Source organism: Myotis nattereri (genome assembly GCF_964212035.1).
Source record: "Myotis nattereri genome assembly, chromosome: 7".
Taxonomy (NCBI): Eukaryota; Metazoa; Chordata; class Mammalia; order Chiroptera; family Vespertilionidae; genus Myotis; species Myotis nattereri.
Genome location: NC_138082.1, coordinates 40,079,385 through 40,105,513, shown reverse-complemented (window position 1 = coordinate 40,105,513; position 26,129 = coordinate 40,079,385). Strand labels below are relative to the sequence as shown.

General features: G+C 35.7%; 1 protein-coding gene across 1 annotated transcript in view; it reads right to left on the bottom strand.

Annotated features, from left to right (window-relative positions):
- Window positions 1-26,129, bottom strand: part of SESTD1 (SEC14 and spectrin domain containing 1) — a 96,995-nt gene that overhangs the window by 32,444 nt on the left and 38,422 nt on the right. Inside the window, exons 4-8 of the mRNA XM_081095257.1 lie at window positions 22,117-22,207; window positions 17,729-17,842; window positions 4,236-4,349; window positions 3,007-3,101; window positions 93-148 (exon numbers count right to left, since the gene is read on the bottom strand). Coding sequence (XP_080951383.1) covers window positions 93-148; window positions 3,007-3,101; window positions 4,236-4,349; window positions 17,729-17,842; window positions 22,117-22,207 — 470 coding nt within the window. The remainder of the gene's footprint in view (window positions 1-92; window positions 149-3,006; window positions 3,102-4,235; window positions 4,350-17,728; window positions 17,843-22,116; window positions 22,208-26,129) is intronic.

Below are 26,129 nucleotides of genomic sequence, written 5' to 3'. Positions count from 1 at the left end.
ACTTTGAACAAAATTATGTTATTCAAGGACTAGCTGTACATGCTCAACTGATGTCTATTTCATGACTCAATCAATATGTTTTTTCATCTTACCTGTCTGAAGAACTGTTTCAGGATCAACTGATGGAAGGAAGTTTAAATCCACAGACCTGGCAAGCACCGAGAGAGTAATTTTTAAAAGCTGTATTTCTACCCATATAATTTAAGAAAATCTTTTATGTATACATATTAAAACAGGTACAACCAAAGTATGAAAACCTGAGGAATACTGTTCTACCATAATTTCTCTAAAGCATTAGGAACGCTATTAGAGTTAACTAAATACTCACACCCACAAAAATATCTATGTGATAAATCACAAAATATACTACTGAGAAAAACAGTTTATTATTATTAACTAGAGACCCAGTGCACAAAATTCGTGCCCTCTCGCAGTCCAGGAGCCCTTGGGGGATGTCCAACTACTGGCTTGAGGGAGCAGGCCTAAGCTGTCAGTCAGACATCCTTAGCACTGCAGCTTAGGCAGGAGAGGTTCCGCCACTGCCGCTGCGCTCGCCAGTCATGAGCCCAGCTTCTGGCTGAGCAGCGCTCCCCCTGTGGGAGTGCACTGCACCAGGGAGCAGCTCCTGCGTTGAGCGTCTGCCCCCTGATGGTTAGTGCATGTCATAGCAACCTGTCAATCTGCCATTCAGTTGATTTGCATATTAGCCTTTTATTATATAGGATTATGATATTATTTCAAATATATCAAAGAATCCATTTTAGTAGTTTTCACTGGATATTTGTTTCAAAATGAAATTGCTAACTATGTAATAACCCAGAAATGTTAACATTAAGAAACACAAGTAATCAACTGCCAACAATCAAAAAGTTACTTACCCACAGCAACCTTTGAGAACCGCAAATATTCTCATATGTGTGTGTGTGTGTGTGTGTGTGTGTGTGTGTCCCTTGCCATTGTACTCTATCCCTGTACTAATTCTGTTTCATGTGAGTTGGACTATGAACTTATTAAACACATTTGGGAAGTAGAAGATAAGTGAAAGATCATGTACATGGCAAATCAAAGCCTAGGACCCTGCTGCTGTAACCGGGAAGTCTTGCTCTAAATCTCTCACTTTTGTCAATTGATCTAGGCATTCAGCCCTTATTTAGCCTCAATACTTCCTGAGGGCTGACATAAAGGTGACAAAAATTTGCAAGGGGAGGAATTTACTATCTGGGATTTTAGAGACTAAGCAATACACTTTGAGTTCTTTTAGGAGTGACTGACAAACATAACATCCTATATAATAAAACCCTAATATGCAAATTGACCAAATGACCAGTTGCTACGACATGCACTGAGCACCAGGGGGCAGATGCTCAACGCAGGAGCTGCCCCCTGATGCTTAGTGCGCTACCACAGGGGGAGCACTGCTCAGCCAGAAGCTGGGCTCACAGCTGGCGAGCACAGTGGCAGTGGAGGGAGCCTCTCCTGCCTCCGCTGCAGTGCTAAGGACCCCTCGGGGGATGTCTGCCTAAGCAAGCAGACGGACATCCCCCGAGAGTTCACGGACTGTGAAAGGGAAAAGGCCAGGCTGAAGGATCCCCCCCACCCCCCCCACATGACGAATGTCATGCACTGGGCCTCTAGTTTTATATAATACTTCATATATTCATGCGAACCAATATTTCCCAAAATAATTTCCAAAACACTGAATAAGATATTATTAGATGGAAAAAAAAGGGTGACACTGGACCATAAACACAAGGAGTTCTAGGGACAAACACTTTGTTTTTGTTTTTACTGCAATGCTTTCTCAGCATTAAACCCTCTGACCATAAACTCATTTTCTATAGGCACCCTTTTAGCTTGCCTTTCCTAAGACACAGGACTTTAAGAAACATCAAACTTACTCTGCTAGACTATTGAAAAATAGAAGTCTGACTAATTTTTATCAAGTTACTTGTGTGAGATTTTCAATTCCTGAGCCATAGCATGCATGCATACACACACACACACATATTTACATATTTTTACATTTTACATTTCTATAATGCACCAATAGAATAGTAATGTTCCTAAATGTTTAACTTCAATGACATTTACATTCAAACCATTTGTTTTCACATTTTTACTTTGTTTTAATCAAGAATTGGTGTTATACAATAACCCTCTCATATCCCTCTTATCATCTCAGCTAATTGGAATATGACTATATTTGGATTCACAGAGTATCAAGATGAATTTTTTATAGGTTCTATTATATATGTAAGGCCAGATTCAAGAGACAGACAAGAGTACTGATTCTTTCAAATTTCCTAATGAAAAATTACTGTTCTAGTGACCACTTTGTTATTGAGACCAGAAAGAGTTAATTTGCATCCTGAAATGCTTTTTACCTTGGGAGAGTGACTTGGTGTACCAACAGAAAAATGAAAACTGTGAAGGTTACAAAGTTCAATGGAAACCCATTAAAATGATTTATCTAAGTAGTTACATTTAGATAATACAACTGAACAATTACTTTATCTAGTGTCATAAAACACTAAATTCTCCAAGTTGAACTCATGAATATCACATACTTTATAAGGTTACAGTTCTATAAGCCAGGCATGTAAGTGCTAATGTATTTAAATAAGGTCACATTACATTTATTTCAAGCTGCCACCTTTTCCATATTCTTTATAAGCAAAGTAGAATTCTAAAAAGGTAAAAAATTGTTTCATTTCAAATATTCCTTGCCAATGAATATTTTACAGTGTCAGAAAAAAAGTAGAGCTATTACTAGTCATCAAATAAAGTCTTTTGTAAAGAAACTTTTATTCAAATCAGTAAACTTTACATATAAAGCAAATTCTCAAAAATTAAAAAAATAAATTTAATTCAACTTTTGTATGCAATTTTTATTGAATGGAGATTTGCTTACCGTAGTCCTTTTAGCTTGCATTAACAATAGAGGTTTCTTTTATCAGGTTAATCATAGCTTTGCAAGGGTATAATTGCATGACTCTGGACACCTACCTTTCTTTCTCTTGATTTCCTTTATCACTTCCATTGTTAATCAAAGCAAGTTCATCTAATAATGATGTAGATTCCTTTGTAAACTTCTCAAAAACCTACAATGTGAAATGTTATTAACATATTAAGAATAATCTTAAAAGTTAAAATGTACTAAAGGATTTTCAGTTAAGAGCAATAGAATTAGCCAGTAAGGTTTCCCCTTCCCCCTCTGGATGTCACTTAGTATAATTCAACCATCAGAGTACAACAGTGTACAGGAGAGAAGACTTAACCATTCCTTAAAATAATGAATAGTTTCAATGGATAAGAAATTCTTAAAATTTAAATACATTAGAAATTATTTTTATTCCTCAATCAGCAAGTTTATTTTTATTCCTACGTTTCCTTGAGAAACATCTGCATCCATAATAGTTTTAACTGCATGAACATTATTTAGAAAAGTTGTAATTCTCTACTTCCAGTTATGGAACATTTCTTTATGTTATTCTATTATCAATCCATACTGGTTGCATGTTAATGGTTAAAGAATTTTACACACAAGCATACACCATAAAAATAAATTAGTTACAATTTTAACAGGAGTTCTTAAAGTATTTCTAAAAAGGGATTTGGGCAAATCTGGTTAAAATAAAGTGGACATTCATTTGTCTGAAAACATTGTTTAAATATGATGGAAACAGAATTGGTTTTCCATTCTGAATATCCAAAAGTTCATTGTTCTTCAATAAAATTAGCATATAATCTAAACAGAGTTAATATATTTATTATTTTAGTCCCCAGCAGTTTGGTTACATAATGCTGTATTATACAGAGTACCAGATTTCACAAGTGTGACAAAGAAGATACATTTTCAGAATCATAAACCACAACCTGCCAAACTGCTCTCCAATTCAAATTGATGTTTATATATTTTCTCTGAGAATAGTATATAACTAGATTACCTCCCAAGAAATTATGCTACTCTGTTCTACCTGGAAGATTTACAACTTTAACCAGTAATACTGCTACTAATGACAACAGTAATAGCTAACATTTGTGAATCTGATTTCAAAGTATTTGCCTTCAAATATTATTCTAACATGTGATATACATTATATTTCTTCACTTTTATAAAAAGGAAAACAATCTACATTTTAGTTAATTATACTTTAGTTGATTAAAACAATGAAGTTATCAAAATATATCTTATTTACATGTAATAACATTTTATCTCATTGTAATATACCAACCAGCCTCTTATTTAACCAGTCCATGTGATCATAAGAGAGACTTCCACCAAAATCTTCTGTTAACTGACATGGTTCTATATAACGAGTCAATTTATTGGCAGACACTAAAATAACCTATAAAGGTAAAAAGAAAAGAAACATTTAGTAAGCCACTTTTTATGGCCATGAAAGTAATGAGGAGGTAAAATTAGGGTAAACTATGCAATATTGTTTCTAACATGATATATCAATTATTTAATACAACATTTAAAATCAATTCAATAAATTGTGGACATTACTAAGAAACATGTGATCGTTAACTGTTTATAGTATCACATTTTAAGAAAACAAGGGACACTAGAGCAGCTTGGTTTAAATATTTTCAAATTTTATCAATATTAGTAATATTTTGGTAATAAAAATCAGCTCCTTTAATACAGTAATATTTTCAGCAAAGAATTTTCATATGGCCTTAAAATTAGCTAAGTACACTAAAATAATAAACACAAATGAATAATAAATCTGGCAATCAAAAAATTACACTTTATTGTACTCTTGGATTATACTCTGTAATAAAGAATTAACAAGTCTATCATTTTATTATAATTTGTGAAAAGCTAATAAGAAAAATCAAATTGATGAATATAAAAAATTATATAAAGTTTCTCTAACATTCCTTTGATTATATATTAACAAAACATGTCCCTGTAATGGTAGAGTAAAACTTGGGATATACTAATATTTAGTTTGAAAATCAGAACTAAAATGTAGAGCAATCAGAGAATTCAAGAACTTGAAAATTGTGTTCAAATGATAATCTTTTAATGCTAAACTTTAAAAGATTTCAAATACAAATTATAGAATCATCTAAGAGACCACTGTATAGCTAAATAAACTTTCAATGAAGATACACATGGATATAAAAAAATACGTGGGAGAAAGGTATTCAAATGGTAGTACTGAAGCAAAAATAAGACATTAAGACATAAATCTTAATTTACACACAAAAAAAGACTTGATAAGAAGAAAATAAAAACATGTCAAGCTGGAAGGAACACTATTCTCATCCTAAAGAACAAAGGCCAGATAATATATAAAATTATAACTTTTCTATAACTCCTCAGAGGGCAAAGGACACAGAGACACCAACTAGTCTAAAAAAGAACAGGGACCACAGATCCCCGATGTCCTCGACAAAATGGAATTCTTGGGAAGGAAGATGTGAAAGGGAAAAAGTTGCCCTTATGGTCTTCAATTTGAATTGGAAGCATCAGTTTAAACTCATGACATATTTGATCTTACATACATAAATTTTCTAATTCTGTCCACTGACAGGTTTAGAAATGATGACCAATTTTGTAAACATACACACTCCTAGCATCAAAATGTTGCCTCCAAATACCATTTCCCACTTTAAGGAATCAAGGCTCCTTGGAAAAATGCCAGATCTGGAAATACACATGATGAGCTTCGGACATCTCATCCAGATATCGAGGTTATCAAAAACTACTAGGGTTGTGCCAAAAGGTCCTGAAAAGGTTTCCACTGGCCAAAGATGTAATAATTTGCATATCAATAAGAATAATAAATGTGGTGTTTTAAAATATCAGTATGTTTAATTCAATGAGCTCATTCTTATAAAATCAGGATATAAAGGGAAAAAAATTATCTAACCTTTTATATAACAACAATACCATTGGGTAAATAATGTGAGTAAGTTTCTCATTATAGAAGTATTCTAGCTAGTAAATGAAGAAAGAAAAATAGAACTAGAACATCATCATTTTAAATCTTTAATAAATTAAAGGATTTAGGCACTGAACATCAATGGCTGCTAACATCACAAAAAAGAAAACAACTATTATGAGACTCATGATCAATGAACAGCCTTGGAAAAAGGAAATGAATTCTGAATCTAATCAATTGTCTAAATCTAACTATCAATTTATGGAAATACAGAGATTTGAGAAGGCAGAAGACTATGTTAACCACACCACAGAGATACCCCTGGCAATGAAAAACTCCACAGGACAAACAACCGGGTCTCTTCAAGGAAAAAAAAAAAATGGATAAGAAAAGAGAAAGAGAAAGACAGAATCCCACAACAAGTAATAAGAGAATTACATATTCTTTTAAAGCAATCATAAAATATTTTTAAATGACTATATATCACACCATAAAGAAAGCCTAGGTACATTTCAAAGAAAAACTGCAATGAAATTAAGGTAGGAGTTAATAATCAATCAAATCACAAATTATTAACAAAATTAAAAAACCCTATCTACTTGGAAAGGTATCTCAACCAATCACAAAGTATGGACATTGTTTAATTCCTGATACAAATAAATAAACCAATGTGTGCCTTAATTTACATATAAATTAATGATAAATTTCAAAATATAGTATTTATAAATAATATTCTATATAGAACCAAATATTTTTATAACATTTATCAAATAATGACAAATTTGAAACCAACTGGCTCTAAGATATTAAAGGATTTTTTAAGGCATGATAATGGGTATTGGGTTATAGTTTTTATAGTCTATGTTTTAGAGACTCACAATGAAAAATTTATTTACAGATAAATTGAAATATCTTTAATTTCTTTCACTATAATATCCTCAGTTTTCCCTGAGCAAAGTGGCTGAGGGTAAGGATGAGGCCGGAGGGACCATGCATTGATCATTGTTGGAACTAGATGTAGGGATACAGGGAGTTCATTATTTATTTAAAAACTAAAATAAATAACTATGCATTTTTCTTTTAAAACAATCTTCCCAGAAAGAAAATACCAGGCCCAGCCAGTTTACAAGTGAGTTTTAAAAACCAAATCAATTTTCAGTAGCTAAAAAGTATTTTATTAACTAACTATGTTGTGAAAGTTTGTGTGTGATGCTACAAAGCACAGCAGGCCTCAAACCAGCTTCAATTCTGGCCCTGCTCCTTACTAGGTGACCCAGCTCCTTACTAGCCCTGAGATTTCTAGCAAGTTGTGTGAAGCCCGAAAGCCTCAGTGGTCTCCTCTTGTAAAATCAGTACATTTTTCCTGATGACCTATAAGCTACTTGCTTAGCTTCACAGTCTAAGAAGCTTCATTTAAATGTTTTAGAAAAATCAAAGAACAGACCATTTCTTAAATGCTTTCAGATAATAAAAAGAAAGGAAACACCCTCAACTTATTTTGAGACTAAACTAACAGATATCCAAGGATAACTTGAGAAAAGACCATAATGATTTAAATATTTTCGTTAGCCAATATCAAGTGGTAGCAAGGCTTAGAGCAGCAGAAACTCTGATACACAAGTGGATATTCAAATTAAAATGCCTCTTTGGAAAACAATTGGGCGTTATCTTGAAATTGTAAACATTTCTATAACCTATGCCTAGATATTCTGCAAACAAACAAACAAACAAAAACCGTATACATGTTTATCAGGGGACATATACCTGTATATGTTTATAGAGCATCATTTATAATGGTGAAAGAATGGAAACAACCCAAATACCCATCAACAGAATAAGTATATTGTTTTTATTCATACAATGGAATAACATTCAGCAGTGAGCATGCAGCAACTGCATCTACTGCGAGAATATGCATGACTCTTAGGTAATGAAGAGTGAGAAAAAGCAAGTCAGTGAAGACTAAAATCATGATACCATGTTTATAAAACTCAAAAAACAAATAAAACCAAATATATTATTTTAGAATAAATATCCCTAAATCTACCCTAATAGGACAAAGATGCTAATTGACCATACCTTTGCTATGCTCATCAGCCAATCAGAAGAGTATGCAAATTAACCCAACAAAGATGGCTGTTAAATATGCATACTGCAGGCAGATCCCGCTGCGCTGCCCTGCGCAGGCGGCGGCTGGATCCCGAGCCGCAGCCTGACCCAGCGCGGGATCCAGGCGTGCGTAGTGTGGCCCAGAGTGGGGGAGGAGGACGGGTGGCAGCAAGATCCCCAGCTGCCGCCTGCCCCAGCGCAGGATCCGGGCCTGCCGTGTGTGACCGGGGGAGACAGGGCAGGCACCGCGGGATCAGGCGTGCCATCTGCCACCACGGGAGCGGGCCTAAACCAGCAGGTGGTTATCTCCCGAGGGGTCCCAGACTGTGAGAGGGCACAGGTTGGGCGGAGAGACACCCCTGCCTCCTGCCAGTGCACAAATTTTTGTGCACCGGGCTTCTAGTATAAATATAAAAGATAAACATTCACTATTTCCCATTTAAGTTTTTAATACACACATACAGAAAGAAAACATAAACAGATGAATAAACACAAATAATTTAAGTGTTCAGGGATGGGTGAATAGGATCAGAGAGGGGCACTCAGATTTATTTTAAGTTCCAGATATTTGAGTTCTTAGGTTATGTGGTAGGTACTTAAGTGTTTGTTTTATTATTAAGCTTCTTGTATACATATACTTTTTAAATAGTATGTACCAAATGCCATATTTAAAAAACTAAAAACAGAAAAGAATCATTAGAAGAAGGAAATGACTAATAGAAGAAACAAGATGAGATCTCAATCTCAGACTGGGGAAACAGTACCTCTTCTGAGGTAGCAAGCAAGGAGGTTAGAGGTAGAACAAGGAAAATTGGGAGGTGGTAATGACAGGGAAGTTAAGAGTTCATATGATTCTTTTTCCATTAAAAAAATAAAAAAGATACAGAACATTAGATTACATTTTTGGTTAGTTTAATAACTTCAAACTGTATAATACCCATCTACTTTAAATGGCAATTTAATGTTATCTCTAGGATAAGGAGCTTAGCATATTTTACTATTTAGGTACCAATGGGAGCTAATTTAAAATAAACAATAAAAGAAACAGAAAATGGTTTTCTCTTAGTGAAGAACTTGTCACAGAGGGCTTTATTTTATCCTCTAGTTCCAATGCAGCTTCTTTAGACTAGTTCTTAGAGACAGACATGATGCTAAACATTCAACAACAAGAGAAGTTAAGTCATAGAAACCATATACGCTGCCACCAACTCCTTTTGGGATCCAGGCAGACACTTCCACTCTAGAAAGATTAAACACAATCAGATCCCAGGGAGGGGCTTCTCCTTTCTCTAAAAATGTCTAGCTATTTATTAACTAAGTATATACTAACAATGTATTTATTCGATGAGGAAATAAACTACTTGCTAAAATGACCATCAATTCACATCTGAAAAGTTGACATTTCCAAAACACTCTCTCCTGAAAAAAAATAACTGGACAGAAAATACAATGAATGGAAAACATAATAAATGATCTTTCTGCTCTTTAATTGAGCCTTATTTGGCACAATATTCTATTTAAAACGCTGAAATATATTTTTAAAAAATCCCTCCATCATTTCCCTCATATTATAACAACTTTTAATGATGTGCTGTTTATTTTCTAAATAATCATTATTTAATGGAAATTAAATTTATTTATTAAAAGTATTATTCATTGGATTTTATGTATTCTAATGTTGGAAATATAAAAATAAATAAGGTTCTCTAAAGGAAATAGCTTTTTTAGTTTCTGCAATAATCCAGAGACAGCTGTACAATACTTTCATAAAGTGGATTAACAATTTCTGGTTTGTTTCTAAAGTCTTTGTTGACAATACTCTAAATAAATCTACATGTTGTTGCTCCTCTGGTCATAATAGTGCAGAGGGCCAAAGGCTTTACTATAATACCCCCAAGAGATTTCCAAATTCCTTTCTTAAGTTAAACACCATTAAATAACTAGAAGGATCCTAAGCTAGGAGCCAATCATTCCAGGTTTATACCCTAGCTCTGACACAAACTCACTCACCTTGTAGACGTCAACATAAAGGAATTCACTCCTGGCTTATTTCCCCAATCTGCCAAAGAAGCTACATTAAATTATTAATGATGTCTCTTTAAGCTCTAAGAGGACATAATTCTGATCAGCAGTCATCCCATACATTTAACTTGGGCCATTGTTTCTAATATACGACCTGTTCTTGCCCAATGAAGAGCACTTGTCACTTTCCATCCACTCTGGTTAATCTCACTAAACACACACACACCTTTTTATATTCTGCAGTTCCTAAATCCATAAAATCATTGGCAACAGATTTCAAGTTTAATAAGCCAAAGAAAAAATCTGCAGTTACTCAGTTATATGTGGCAAAGGTTTATTTGCATCTGAATATTTCTTTTAAAGCTTTTTCCTAAAATTAACTTAAATGTAAATAGTACAGATTCACTTTCTTTTATGACATAGAATATATTTAAGGATATACTACAAAAAGGAAGAAAAAAAGATCACTTTGCCAAATCCTTTCAAAGAAAATGAACACTATGAAATTGTTTTACTAGTAAAGTCCTACATAAAACATTACTTTTTTCTTTATTTTAAGTTGAGAGGTTAAGACAAATTAAATGAATAAGCATAATATTTTGTTAAATAGCACATGCAATTGTTCAATAAGTTTGAAGAGAAAAATATTTAACATGTTGTCTTTAACGAAAACTTTTGTGAAGGTTTTCTTTAATCTGAAATCGAATTTATAGAAAAGGCTTAAAACTTGTCTCTCCCTTACTCCCATTCTTTTGTTTGTAACTAGAACACGTATCCTTTCCTAATACAATATTCTTAAAGAACATAACACTGAACTTGTCACTCTCCAGGCACTGAGATATTTTACTTTTTAGTTTACTTATGCTAAGAATGTGTGTGCAAGATTTGGAATAAAATGTGTCTTGGTAAGTCTTTGCGTGCTTAGTACATACTCGTGTGTATATATGTTTATACACATACTATCTCAATGTGTATGTCTGATTGCATGTTTGCTGTAGAATATTTTTCTAAGGGAAAATAACTTTCTACAAAAACTGGAAAGAATAGATAGAGGAACATGAAGGCAGTCTTTGGTCCCAGATCTAACATTAGTATGACCTCAGAAAAAGAACAAGATCAGATGCAGTGATAAAAAGAGATGAGAAGAAAACAATTTAGAATGGTGGCTGGTTATCATACCAGTAAATAACACTTTTACTCTCATGAATGACAATAAAGAATGAGAAGGTAGAGAGCCCTTTGATTATTAGTCTCCCAATTTGAGGAAAAGACTACTGCCAGGACTACTTCAACTTTATCTCATCATTTGATAGACAATAGCAAATTATATCAAAATCCATCAACACCATGAGGTAAAATGTTGGCAAAGGACAGAAAGTACCTGAATATCTGAGTTGCTAAAGAAGAAACTGAACAGATAGGCAACTATTTCAGACACAGGAAGGATGGCTGAAGAAACATTTAGGTGAGCAATGAAAGATGAATATTCAATAGCTGATGAAAAACGTTAGAGAAATTAACAGGAAGAACTTCATCTAGAGGGAAAAAAGTAGGAAGAATGATAGGCAAGAAAATGTGAAATCATCTGGGAATAAGGTGTCATTAAAATAACTACTGGGTGTTAATTTGATGAACATGTGGACAGCTGGTAATAAATCCTTGTTATGGATAATTCCATGAGGTAAAACATACTGATGCTTACAGGAATACAAGTACTCATAACAAAGTTATAATGTACTTTCAATAGCCCAAATGATCCAAAATAACACCATGGAAAGTAGTTTTTAATTAAACAAGTATCTACACTGAATTCAATTTTACATATAGCTATAAGTATTATTTAATGGCTGGTACTGAACTGCCCGGTACAGTTGAGTATGTTTGGTGGTATGTGAGGCAGCATTTGAAACTCCTCTCACCTCATTAGGACATTAGGCTTTTACTTGGGAAAATGTGCTAGCTGAACCTCTTCAATGCCTAACAGAAAATATGCTAAAATAAGAAGCTTTAATGCTTGAGTTTTAAAAAATCAATCTATGACATCAAATCAAGGCAGACAGGAATTCTCTGTCTTACATTTTATCCTCCAAGATGCATGGTATTACATTACAATTAATTCATAAAGCATGAGACCCAACTGACACAGCATTTCTGAGCAGATGCTTATGCTTATGCCGGCTATGACAGGCTCCTCACAAAGGGGTCTTCTCCCTCACTCAGTGTCCGTGGCTTTCGTTTCTGAACTAGTGGCTCATGATCACTTTGCATCCTCCTGGAGCAACATTTCCTGGCAGGAACAGCGGTCCTCCCTGACTGTCTTAAGTACTCACTCACCATGGCAACACCAGGCCTCCTGCTTTCAGCCTTCACTTCCTTCCCTCACTACACTTGTTTCTCTTCCCTAGGATGCATTTCTCATTCAATTATCAGGATAACACCTTTCTTAATGTACATGCTGGCATATACCCTTCTACTATGTCTAGATCACAGTCAGGTCAATAACGACAAAAGCTGAAACATAAAAGTGAAAAACAAAACATCTGACTTCTGCTTAGCATGTAAAAAGGCGGAAAGAGCCCTAGCCGGTTTGACTCAGTGGTTAGAGTGTGGTCCCACAGACTGAAAGGTCCTGGGATCGATTCTGGTCAGGGCATGTACCTCAGTTGCAGAATCAATCCCTGGCCCTGGTTGGAGCACGTGTGGGAGGAAACCAATTGATGTGTCTCTCTCACATCAATGTCCTTCTCTTCTCTCTAAAATCAATGGAAAAAATATCCTTGGGTGAGGATTAAATAGAGATGGAAAGAGCATTGCTCCAACCCTTACAAGAACAACAACAAAACAGTACAAGTTTATCTGAAAAATCACAACTTTTCTTGAATCCATGAAAGTTAAGTTCACAGGGAAACCAATTAACCTGAAATCTAAGGAAAGACTTGCACCTTCAAGGACGGATGGAGCCGGAACACTTGTTTATCTGGAGAAAATGCTAGACTCCACACAGGCTGGGAAAGAATTCAGCTAACATTTGAAATGAAATGCTCAAGGTCAAAAGTGGGCTAGTATCAAAGTTGCAGAGCCCTGGGAGGTGCTGCCACAAGAATGCAAACTCATTTGCAGGCTCCTCTCCACAGACTTGCAAGGGACTCCAGAGGAAGATTGGGAGTAGTTAAGAAACTTCAGCCACAGCCTCTCTCAGAATACAGGCCTTAGAGAAGGCAGCAGCAGCCACTATGGGAAAGGCAAGAAGCTGATGCACAGCCTAGATTCTTCAACTCTTATCTCTCCAAAAGAACAAAAACCTTCAGCCATAACCGGTTTGGCTCAGTGGATAGAGCGTCAGCCTGCGGACTCAAGGGTCCCGGGTTCGATTCCGGTCAAGGGCATGTACCTTGTTTGCGGGCACATCCCCAGTAGGGGGTGTGCAGGAGGCAGCTGATCGATGTTTCTCTCTCATCAATATTTCTGACTCTCCATTCCCTCTCCCTTCCTCTCTGTAAAAAATCAATAAAATATATTAAAAAAAAAAAAACCTTCAGGTGCTCAGATAAGGATGATAGACTGGCTTTAGGGCACAAGTACTAGTAAAGCCCCACTGCAGCTGGAGGAAGGGAAAAGAACCTTCTATCCTATGTGGGCAGGAAGATATTATGAGCCCAGATTACAGAGGCTCCCTGAAGTTGGGGAAAGGGGGAAAGGGCAACACCACTAAGGGGGCCCTAACCACTGGACTCACCATTACAGAGCTTGCCTAAGACCGAAGTTATATCAGAACAGAGACTGTCCCTCTGATAAACACTGAGTAACAAGTAACAGCAGTCTACTGCTGAGGGGAAGTCAGCAGTGCAAAGAGAAACCTTCTCTGAGACACACAGGTGCAAAGGAAAAACCAAGAGCTGAGGGTGGAATACTAACGGGGTGGGGCAACAATAGGTTCACAAATGTTATGGAAAATAACACAATAACTAATAAATAATAATACAAGAATAAACTCTGGGTTTTGCAAACTCATAACTATAAACCTACTTTTGTACCACCCTGTATTATAAAAAGAAACCGCTCTGGCAAACCAGCCCACATCTGCAACATAAAGCAGCCAGAGGGACTTGAAGCCTGTGGTACACTGAGGAAAATAATAGCAACAACAAAAGCCAACTTAACTCAGCTCAACCCACCAACCCTTCCTGTACTCCACTAAAAGGCCTTGTAAAAGACAAGATGAGCCCACATGCAAGCACAAATACCATTGGCCTCAATTGCTACTGTCCTAAACAAGATGTCCAAAATCCAACAAAAAATAACAAGGCACACAAAAGGCAAGAAAGAAAACAACCCACTGCCAATAAACAAGCAAACAACATAACCGGAATGAGACAGAACCAGACATAAAAAATGTCAGGTAGGGAATTTAAAATTATTATAATATACTAGAGGCCCGGTGCATGAAACTCATGCACTCGGGTAGAGGGGGCGCCCTCAGCCTGGATTGCAAGAGGGAGCAGGCCAGGCTGAGGGACCCCACTGGTGCACAATCAGGGCTGGGGAGAGACGCAGGAGGTTGGCCAGCCGGGGAGGGACCGTGGGAGGGCTCCAGGGTGTGTCCAGCATGTCTCGCTCAGTTCTGATCAGCCAGACCCCAGCAGCAAGCTAATCTACTGGTCGGAGTGCCTGCCTCCTGGTGGTCAGTGCACATCATAGCAAGCAGTTAACTGGCCTTAACATATCATTAGCATATTACGCTTTGATTGGTTGAATGGCCAAACGGACGACTGGACACTTAGCATATTAGGCTTTTATTATATAGGATGCTAAAGTTTCTCATGGACAAACTGCAGAACAAATGGGGAATCTCAGCAAAGAGTAGACACTACAAGAAAGGGTCAAACATAAATTACAGAAAACAAAAACATGGCAACAGAGATTTAGTAAGTTTGCTTCATTAACAAACTCAACACAGCCAAGAAACAATGACCTTGAAAATGGATCAATAGAAAATACCCAAAATGAAACGCACACACACACACACACACACACACACAAAATAAACAGAACACCAATTTGAAATCACATTATGAGCCATCTTGACAGTCATGGATCACTCCAACACAATGGCAAACACACATTCTTGTCACATACACAAGGAAATCAAGATAGACCATATACTGAGTCAAAAAATAACTTGCACAAATTAACAATAACCAAAGTCATGAAACATATATTATCAGATAATAACTTGACACAACTGTTAACACAAATGGATCATAGATCTAAATATAAAACCTAAAATATACGAGACATTTTTTTAAAATATATTTTTATTGATTTCAGAGAGAAAAGGGAGACAGACAGAGAGAGAGAGAGAGAATCATTGATCGGCTGCTTCCTACACGCCCCCTACTGGGGATCAAACCCACAACCCAGGCATGTACCCTTGACGGCAATCAAACCTAGGACCCTTTAGTCAGAAGGCTAACGTTCTATCCACTGAGCCAAACCAGCTAGGGCTAAGAGAAATCTTTGTGACCTTAGGTTAGGCAAAAATTTCTCAGCTACAGTACAAAAAGCCTTGTTCATAAAAAAAAAAAAAAAAAAAATTTAAAGCTGCACTTCAGCCCTAGACGGTTTGGCTCAGTGGATAGAGCGTCGGCCTGCGGACTGAAGGGTCCCAGGTTTGATTCCGGTCAAGGGCATGTACCTTGTTTGCGGGCACATCCCCAGTAGGGGGTGTGCAGGAGGCAGCTGATCGATGTTTCTCTCTCATCGATGTTTCTAACTCTCTCTCTCCCTTCCTCTCTGAAAAATCAATAAGATATATTAAAAAAAAAAAAAAAGCTGCACTTCATCCAAGTTAAAAACTTCTTGAAACATGCTGTTAAGATCTTGAAAGGCAAATAACAGACTGAGACGTAACATTTGCAAATTACATAGCTCATAAAAGACCTTTATCCAAATACGTATAGAAATCTAATATTTTAATAGCAAGAAAACAAAGACCTTATTTTTTTTTAAATGGGCAAAAATGTTTACCACCAAAGAAGGTAAATAATGATATGTAAACATTTGAAAATATACTTGTATCATTAGTCATTACAGAGATACAAGTTAAAACCAAAATGATACACCTCTACATACCCATTAGAATAACTATAATCTCAACAAACAAACAAAAACTGACAATAATACCAAGTGCTAACAAGAATGGGAATTTCATACTTTGCTGGTGGGAATGCACAATTATATAGCCGCTTTGAAATTCTACTTTGGAAGTGTTTTATAAAGTTAAATATATACTTACCATATGGCCCACCAATCCCATTCCTAAGTATTTTACCCCTCAAGATAAAAAATTCATATAAAAGCCTATATATGAATGTTTATAGTACTTTGTTTGTAATCACTAAAAACTGAACACAACCTGGGGAATGGATACACAAACTGTGGTACACCTTCACAATGGAATACTATAACTAAATAATAAGAACTATCAATACAACATGGATGAATCTCAAGTGCAAATGCGTATGTGAAAAAAGACAGATTAAAAATGTTACATACTGTATCATTCCACTTCTATGACATTCTAGAAAAGGCAAAACTATAGAGGCAGAAAACAGTTCAGTAGTTGTCAGGGACTAGAGATGGAAGAAGGATTTGACTACAAAGAAGCGTGATGGAAATTTTTGGAGTGATGAGATATTTCCTGATTGTGATGTGGTTACATACCTGTTTATGTTTGTCAAAACTCTCAAAACTGTACACTAAAATAGATAAGTTTTATTGCTTGTAAATCATAACCTAATATTTTCTTTAAGTGAAGAAAAAAAAAAATCACTCATTTTAAGACATTCCAAGCTACCTCATTTAAGAATTAACCAGGCTTTCTTAAATCTTTTTCAGACACCTTAGCGACTTTTCCTCCAGACCAAACATCCACTGACACTGACTTTATTGAAAATAAACATGTGTTATAGTATAGCAAGGTCCAAATGAGTCTTAATTGTTTGACTTGTACAAGCACTGAAGGCTCTATATTCTATAGGGTAAGGGTTGGGCTTTGTACACACCTTGCAAAGCTTCCATATTTTATTTAACCAATATAAAGTCTAGTATCTATCAACTCTCCTACTAGGAAGCTGGGATTAACAGGTTGTGGAAGGAAAAATATGACAGAATTGTTTAAAGTTCTATTTCATCTTTGGACTTCTTCCTGATCTACAATAAGATGTACTAACATGCAAAGAAAGTGAGAGGGAGAGAGAAATGTCAATAGGAAAGGATGGGTAATGGTGTTCATGTATCAAAACCAAACCAGATACTAAAAAAATAAAATAAAATAAAATAAAATAAATTGGCATATCATATAAAATATGCTCTGACCTCAATTACAAAATGTCTACAATTTCCTAGTATGACTTAAATGTCCTGTAGTAATTCATAAAAACTTTTTGACTAAAAGTTTCTACTTATTCAAAGGAGTTAACAAAAAGTGATATCAATGAAAATAAGAAAGCATTTGTGGTCTTTGACAAAGCATCATAATTCATTCAACAAGTATCTGAATGCTGACTATATCCTTACTGATCATTGCTTAGGCACTGAGGAAGCATTACTTACACACTGCATAGTATCCGAAGTTGCACAAACAAAACAATACCAGCAAATGCTATTTTAAAGATATAACACACTCCTATATTTACCTCAAAGCCAAGTCTATCCTTTTCTTTCCAAAAGCAAAAATGTGTTACTTTCTTATCCCAGAATTCATCTGGCTTTACCACACAAACAAGGGACACCTCAGCTGGAACAACATTCTGTAAAATATAAAAAAATAATTATAAATTATACATGTAAAATGAATAGTTTATTAAAGTTATAAATTATTAGATATTCATGATTAGGCTGAGTAGTTAAGAGACCTTTGGAAAATAATTAAAATAATAAAGTAGAAGAAATACTCCAAACTTCAAAACATATATGGCAATAAAGAAATACTTGAGAGACCAGCTGACTCAGAAGAGATTACAGAATTCCATTGTGAAGGTAAACAGCAACACACACAGTGCATGTTAATTATTTCTGTTTTACTGAATCTCTCAAACAGGAATATGTATAGATTAAACTGCAGGACAATTTTTAGTTGGAAAATTATAAAATTTCTTTTTTCTAACCCAATTTTCTTGGAGAAATTCTTCAAATAATGTAAAATCAATTTTCTCACAAAAAAGTTTCTTACAGGTCACTATACAAAAAAGATTCTGCATGGTTATTAACTTAACAAGGACAAAGCTAATCTTTGACAAATACAATTTCACATTTAATAGATATGGTTATTCATATTACCTAAAAATGGAAATTAACATTTATCCATGTATAAATATCCCATGTATATTTTATCAGCAAGCTCCTTATACATATCTTAAATTTGCCCGTTTCTATGACCTACATTGCTAATATCCCAAACTAGTCAGCCTTTGAAATATTCTCTACCTCTTACCAAGGTCTAGAAGGCCCTCCAGGGCAGTGACCTCTCAGACCTCATCTCATACCTTTCTCCTCAGCTCACTCCCCCCCACAGCTATGCTGGCCTTGCTGCTCCTGGAATGTAAGAAGTCTATTCCCACCTCAGGACTTTTGCCTTGATGTTTCCTGTCTGGAATGTTCTTTGTCCCATATTGGAATGCTCCCTCAGTTCATTTAGGATTCTACTCTAGTATTCCCTCTTCACTAACTACCCTACCTAACATAGCACCACTGGCTCAGCCTCCTTTTACCACTGCATTTTTCTTCCTAGTATTTACCACTATCTGATGTTTCATTATTTAGTAATTTTCCTGCTTATTGTCTAACTCTTCCAGTAGAACATAAGCTGCCCAACGGCAGGTACCTTATCTATCATGTCACTCCTATGTGCCTGGCATATACAGGATACTCCATATATATATATTTATTGAATAAATGAATTTGCATTAATAAGTGGCTTTCATCCTCCCGACTTTACAGAAGAATAAATTGAGCTTCAGAGAACTAAAGTAACTTATCCATAATAAGAGTTAAGTAATGGCGCTGTAATAGAAACCAGGCCTGTCTGACTCTAAAAAAGTTCTACCACACCATTTCAAATCTTCTAGACCAGGGGTCAGTAAATTCTTTCTGAAGGGCCAGATAATAAAGATTTTAGGCTTTGCATGCAATACAGTCTATGTTGCAACTATTTAAAATTCTGTCCCTGTAGTATAAAAGAAGACATAAGCAATATGTAAACAAATGAGTGTGGTTAAGTTCCAATAAAACTTTATTTACAAACTCCAGGAACCAACAACCACAAATTTATATTCTACACCATAAATGGCATAACTGAATAATGATAATATAATAATAATAATAATGTTATTATTAATTAGGGAACAAAGACCTTCCTACTTAAAACATGGCACTGGACACATCACAAATCTAGTGTTCCCTGCAATGACTGGGCTGTGAATAAACTAAGTAAAATATTTTATTAATTTCCATTTTATTAAAAATAAAAATCAAAACATTTATCAGAGGGACAAGAAGTTTAAGGTAGATTAAAGTTTATTCATATACTGACTAGTGAAAGATTATTATTTCAAAATCATTAAGTATTAAAGCTGTGAGAAACAAGAGAAACCAAGCCACCCCTTTGAGAGAATATTACCCCTCGGGAGAGCCAGCACTAAGTTCTGGGCTCCCAAACAACTGCTACCAGTACCTTCTGAAATAAAAGCAATGAGAGACTTTGTATGTAGAAAATGTTTGACTAAGAGCAAACAACAGGCCATTGCAATTTCTGAAAATGTTAACTATTAATAAATCCAAAAGTTGTTAAAATACCTATCAGAAAAGAAATAAGAAGGGATTAAATCAGCCATTGATTGTTCTTCAAAACTGCCACGGATCAAAGTCCAGTTCACACAGCAAGCCCCAGTGCATCTGTGACACAGTTGAATAACAGGATGAAAGGAAGAACACAGGTCATAATTAATGGATTTCTCGCCTAATAGTTATTTTAACAACTTTGACAGAGAAGAGTTAATCTTCAGTGTTTGGAATTTAACAGTTCTGGGAACATTATTTGACAGAAAAAGTAATGGTAGGGCACTAATCTGTGCTCTGTTAAAAACTGATTCTCAGGAGGCTATGTTTTTTTCAATACAATGGAGTGATTCTTTTTTATTTTTCCAAATTGTTATTTATTAATTTTAGAGAAAAAGGGAGAAAGTAAGAGTAAAACCAATTTTTGTTGTTCTGCTTACTTATGCACTCATTGTTTGATTCTTGAATGTGCCCTGACTGGGGACAGAACCCACAACTTTGGCCTATCAGGACAATGCTCTATCCAACTGAGCTACCTTGCCAGGGCCAAAGGAGTGATTCTAATGGTGAAGGTTTAGACCAAACAGTTAATAATAAGGAAATGGGTCGATAATTTGGGGACCATCTCAGATATATCACCTGGAAAATATAAACTTTGTAAGGGATAAAGCTAAGACCATGCTTAGAACCTGATAAGTTCCAATCGTGGCTCTTTCCATTTTCACTACAAGAACCTCGCTAAGTTATTTAAAATCCTTGAACCTCAGTTCACTTTTGGGGATAATAGAACCTGCTTTCCAAGGCTCTAAGAATAAAGTTCAATGAGATAATTTATATAGCAAGCTTAGTACGGTACTCGAAATCTAGTAAGCACTAAAACTGAAAAATAAATTACCAGTTTCCACACCTTGAATTCCTTTTCTTAATTATCCCAAATAAAAGCTATAACATTGAGTCATTCTCCTTGTTAATTAATTTTTTAAATTATACTCCTTTCTACAAAATCCTGAAGCAGCTACCAATTATTTCCTAGTTCATTTAAAAGTCTTGATCTTGCTTTAAATATCACTGATATTTACCTAACTGAATGTTCACTATCCCATGTAACTGCCAACTTTTCTTTCCCCCACACTGGCCTGCCATCAACTCCCTTCAGTGTGTTTGCTTTGTTTTTGAGCTGTCTCTAAAGTCAGTGTGCTGCCAAAAATGCTCTTTTCACTTTCTTTCATTTAAATTATACAATCTCTTATATCTCACTCACTTAATTTTTACCTTCTCTAGAAGCCCTTCTGAGGAAACCCAGGTAAGAGCAATCCAGCCCTTTCAATTATTCAAATATTTTATTTTTCCATTTCTGATCACAGTATCCTCAACATGCTTTTAATACATCAACAAATGTTTACTAAGTTCCTACTATATGCAAGGGACCATGTATGTATTCTGTGAGGAGCACAAGACAATATAAAACACAATACTAGAATCAGATCATGGCCTGTATAATTGCAACTGTTTAACAAATGCTAATTTGTGAGCTGCTAGAGTCCTTGGGGACACAGCCGTTAAGTACAGTTCTGGATTAGAAAGAAATAGACCAGTGGTCGGCAAACTGCGGCCCCTTGAGTGTGGCTCTTCCACAAAATACCATGTGTAAGCTTGTACGTACAGTGCGATTGAAACTTCGTGGCCATACTCAAGGGGCCAAAGAGCTGCATGTGGCTCGCGAGCCACAGTTTGCCGACCACTGAAATAGACCATCTTGATTCCTGGTGCATTGTGGAGGAAAGGGGGGCAGGGAGGATCAGAAGGGAGACATTTATCAAAACCACCTAAGAAGCTTTTGCAGAATAGAATTAATTGCCCACTCCTACTCCCTACCTGTAGTATCAGAATGGGGTGGAGTAGGGATGACACAGATATTACAGCCTGCAAAAGCTCCCAGGTGAATCTGATAATGTCTCCCCTCACACTTTTACCCTGACTGGCCTACTTGCTTAAATTATTTAAACACGATATTATTTTTAATCATTTACAAACCTTCAGAATAGGGTTGACATTTATTTTACTCCTCAAAGTCAAACCTACAAGAACTGAATTGCATGTATCAAACCAACAGTTAGCTGTGCATTTCGGAGCTCAGTCGCTGCTGAGAAGCCTGGGCACAGTCCTATAAATAAAATGCATTGGCCATTATCACCTTATCTGTTGTTGTACGATAAAACCATTTTCTGATAGTCAAAAATAAAATTACCTGTAGCATTAAGACTACTGTTTTCACCACATTCCACTGTGATTTTCTGCCATCCACAATCACGGTAAATCCTCTAGCCTTACACTTTTCACTGAAATGAAACAAAACTACAAAATATTAAAATAAACTTCATATTTTATTCTTCACAATTCTAAATAAAGTTCACATCTTAATTGTATATGGAGCAGCATTAATCTCACTTGGTTTGGTTTACATTGTCAACAAGACTATATTATTTGAGTTTTCTCAAGTAATTTATTTTTCTCGTTTCAGGAAATAATGAGTATTTACAAGCTAATCTGGCAAGAAAATTACTTTAAAAGCATGGAAAGTCACTTTCTTAAAGAAAGAAGAAATCAAAGTAATCTTCAAATAGTCTCACAGGTCTCTTAATTTCTTCATCTATAAAATGGGATCACAATGAAGTAGGTGACTAATGACTACCAAGTGCACACGTAATCCTCGTCTCTTCTTTCTGTCTGAAGTATAAGGTTTGTAAAGTGATACTGTAAAACAGGTAGAAAACGAAGTAAGCTATTACTGAACCATTGGAAATGGGTCTCTGTGTTCTTTTGGAGAAAACTAATGAGATGAGGTAGCATTCAGTGTGCACAGTAATTCAAAGCTTGAATACAGCATCTCTAACCCACCTTTGCTCTCATTTTGCACTCTCCGTCACGTGACCAGCAAAATATTATGCTGTGTGTTGGAAAGTGTTATTGCTATATATTACCTATTACTCAAGAACTTACTAACACTTTCTAGAAGCCTACCCTAGTAAAATGCAACTATATGAAAAAGACTCCATTCTAAAACCAAGCCACATAGCTCTATTATTATTGTTGTTGTTGTTTTACTTATAAAATCAATTGGATGCAGGGATCTCAATTACCCTTCCTCCAATACAGTGGAAGAAACTACCTCTTTGCTTAGCAGAGCAAGGATTTATAGTGAAACCTCTTCCCACTCAAAGTTTTCCCAATTGTGTACATTATAGGAAAGGTAAACAGCAGACCCTTTCCTGAGATTTAAATCCAACAGTTGAGGGAATTTTGCTAATCCTCCCTTAATCCCTCTAAGAATTCACAATAGCCTCAAGGCAGTGGTTCTCAACCTTCCTAACACCTCGACCCTTTAATACATTTCCTCATGTTGTGGTGACCCCCAACCATAAAATTATTTTCGTTGCTACTTCATAACTGTAATTTTGCTACTATTATGAATCGTAATGTAAATATCTGATATGCAGGATGTATTTTCATTGTTCGCGGCCCACAGGTTGAGAGCCGCTACTCAAGAGGGTTCTTGGAGAAGTGATGTCCAATTCTAATGAAAAACAGTAAGATCATAAGAATGATATTGCTAAAGGCAGGAACAGAACCTGAGTTTCCAAAATAAGAGCAAGAAGTATGCAACAGGTGAACAAATTGAATCATATGATCATATAAAAAACGGGCACACAAATGTTCATAGCAGCATAATTCAAAATAGCTAAAAGCAGAAATGTCCATCAATTGATAAATGGAAAAACAAAATGTGATAATCCAGACAATGAAATATTATTCAACCAGAAAAAAATAAAGTACTGACACATGATATATAGCACAGATAAACCTAGAAAAGAAGACAGACACAAAAGTCCATGTATTATATGGTTCCATTTATATAAAATATCCAAAATGGGCAAACCCACAGAGACAGAAGAAAGAAGATTAGTGGTTACCACAGGCTGGAAGGAGGGGAGGAAGGGGAGTTCCTGCTAATGGGTATAGGGTTTCTTTTTAGGCTGATGAAAATGTTCTGTAATTACAGTGTGATGGTCACACGACCTTGTGAATATACTGAAACCTGCTAAATGGTACCCTTTTAAAGGGTAAGTGAATTTCATGGTATCTGAATTATATCTCAGTAATTATGTACCTCGAATGCTGAAATGTTCTATTTTTAGATTTTGTATTACAAAATATAGGACCTACTAGTATTGTTGGGGGGGAGGGGGTAGCAGGAAGCTGAGGCAATATAACAGTCACTTCTGGATTAGCAACAATACATAAAGACTTGCTGGGGAAAGCAAATCTGACATCTAATTGCTGGTTGTGGGATCAGGTAAGGAGAAAATTCCTGGAGTTCCCTACCAACAAGACATCTAGGAAGACTACTATGACCCAGGGAGGACAAAAGCCCAAGAGAGACCAGCTGGAGAGGGTAGCTGGCTGTTGAGAGTGGTTTTCACAGAAGTGGCAGCAAGTCAGGGACTTCCAATGCATTGTGGAAATTTGCAGGAGAGCTAAGACACAGACTGCTTAGTAGAGGGCCTTTCCTGGTTGGGACTAGAGCCAAGAGAAGTGAGCCAACCCATAATTTGGTATTTTCTTCTCACTGGCATCTGCATGTCTCAGACACAGGTTACACAACCCATTTTGTTAAAGAAGTTTTACATAAGCCTTTTATATTTCAAAGCACACTCTAAATTAATCTGTATATTAAGACAAAGAAAGTAATGAAGCTTGCAAATACCATCTGCAGTGATCTTAAGGGCATGAAATATTCCAAATTTATCTTTTGAGGTACTTAAAAACACCCTTAATCATAATTTTCTCTCATTTTACTGAAATAGATAATGAAAACACACACAATCCAAAGACACTATTTCAACTACTTCAAGGGAGAAGGTGTTTTGTTGTTGTTTTTTAACTTCATTCCTACAAATGGAGTGACAGTTTAAACTGTTTTTAACAACATACATAATTTAGAAGCATGTTATGTTCTTTATAAATGGCGTGTTGAAGGAGCTGCAGTGCTATACTAATAAATCCCTATACTACCATTAACATGCTTATATTTTAAGAATAATAACAACAACAACAAACTATTAAAATCCTGCCTCCTTGTTCCTACTCTGTTAAGAGCCTTTCGGGGGCGAGGTGACTCCGTTAAACAGGCAGTAAAAGAGAAGAGACTCCTCAACAAGCTCACTCACTCTATTTGCCAAAGGATTTCCTGAGCTCAGTGTTCTGTTGCTCTTAAAAATTTCTCTGATTACTATGAAGGGCTCCTTCTCCTCCACTCACAAAGCTCTGCTTATACTTTCATAATGGCACTAATTTCACTCGTGCTTTTATTATAATTATTATTTATAATTTATCTTCATTAGATAATATGCTCCCAAAAAAGCAAGAATATTATCTTACTGATATCTTGGCAGCTTCCAGCACAGTGCTTTAAATACAGAGGCCCTTTAAAAATGTAACATGATTCAATCAAATCACTCCTCAGTCAGAATGCAGCAATGGCTTTCCTTCTCATTCAGAATTTAATGGCCTGCAAGGTCCTCTATGACCTGACTGATTCCAGCCTCTCTCTCTAATCACTCTTCTAGAACTCTATCCCTCTGAAACTGCTCCAGCCACCTTACTGGTCTCACATGCTGAGCCTGCTTCTGTCTCAGGGCCTTTGCACTTCCTGTTCACTCTGTCTTCAATGTTCTTTCTTAATGCTCTTTCATCAAACATCTATAGATCCTTTTCCTCAATTCAATCATATCTGATAAAATCTTACCATTTTGTGAAATATTGACTTACCTACCCTTTCCAAGCCATCTCTCTCTTAACTCTAGTGTTCATAGCCTTCATGAACATCTAATATACTGTGTATTTATTTGTAATATTAGTTTGCCCATTAAGGAATAAGGCTGGTAAGGGCAGGGACTGGGTCTGCTCTGTTCACGCATTTCCTCAGTACCTAGAACAATGAGGAGTTCATTGTAGGACCTCATGCATTTACTGAGTGACTAAAGACTTACGACCTTAATGTCTGTGTAATTTTTGGCAAGTCATTAAACCTCTGTGCTCTGATGTTTCTTCTGTAACATAAATGAGTTTTCTACAACTAGGAAGAACCAATTTGAAATCTAAATTTGAATTTTTAAAAAATTCAAAATTTGAGAAAAATGGAAAGGTAACTTCTGTACATGTTGGAGCTCTACAGAATCAGGAATAACCTGGAGACATTTT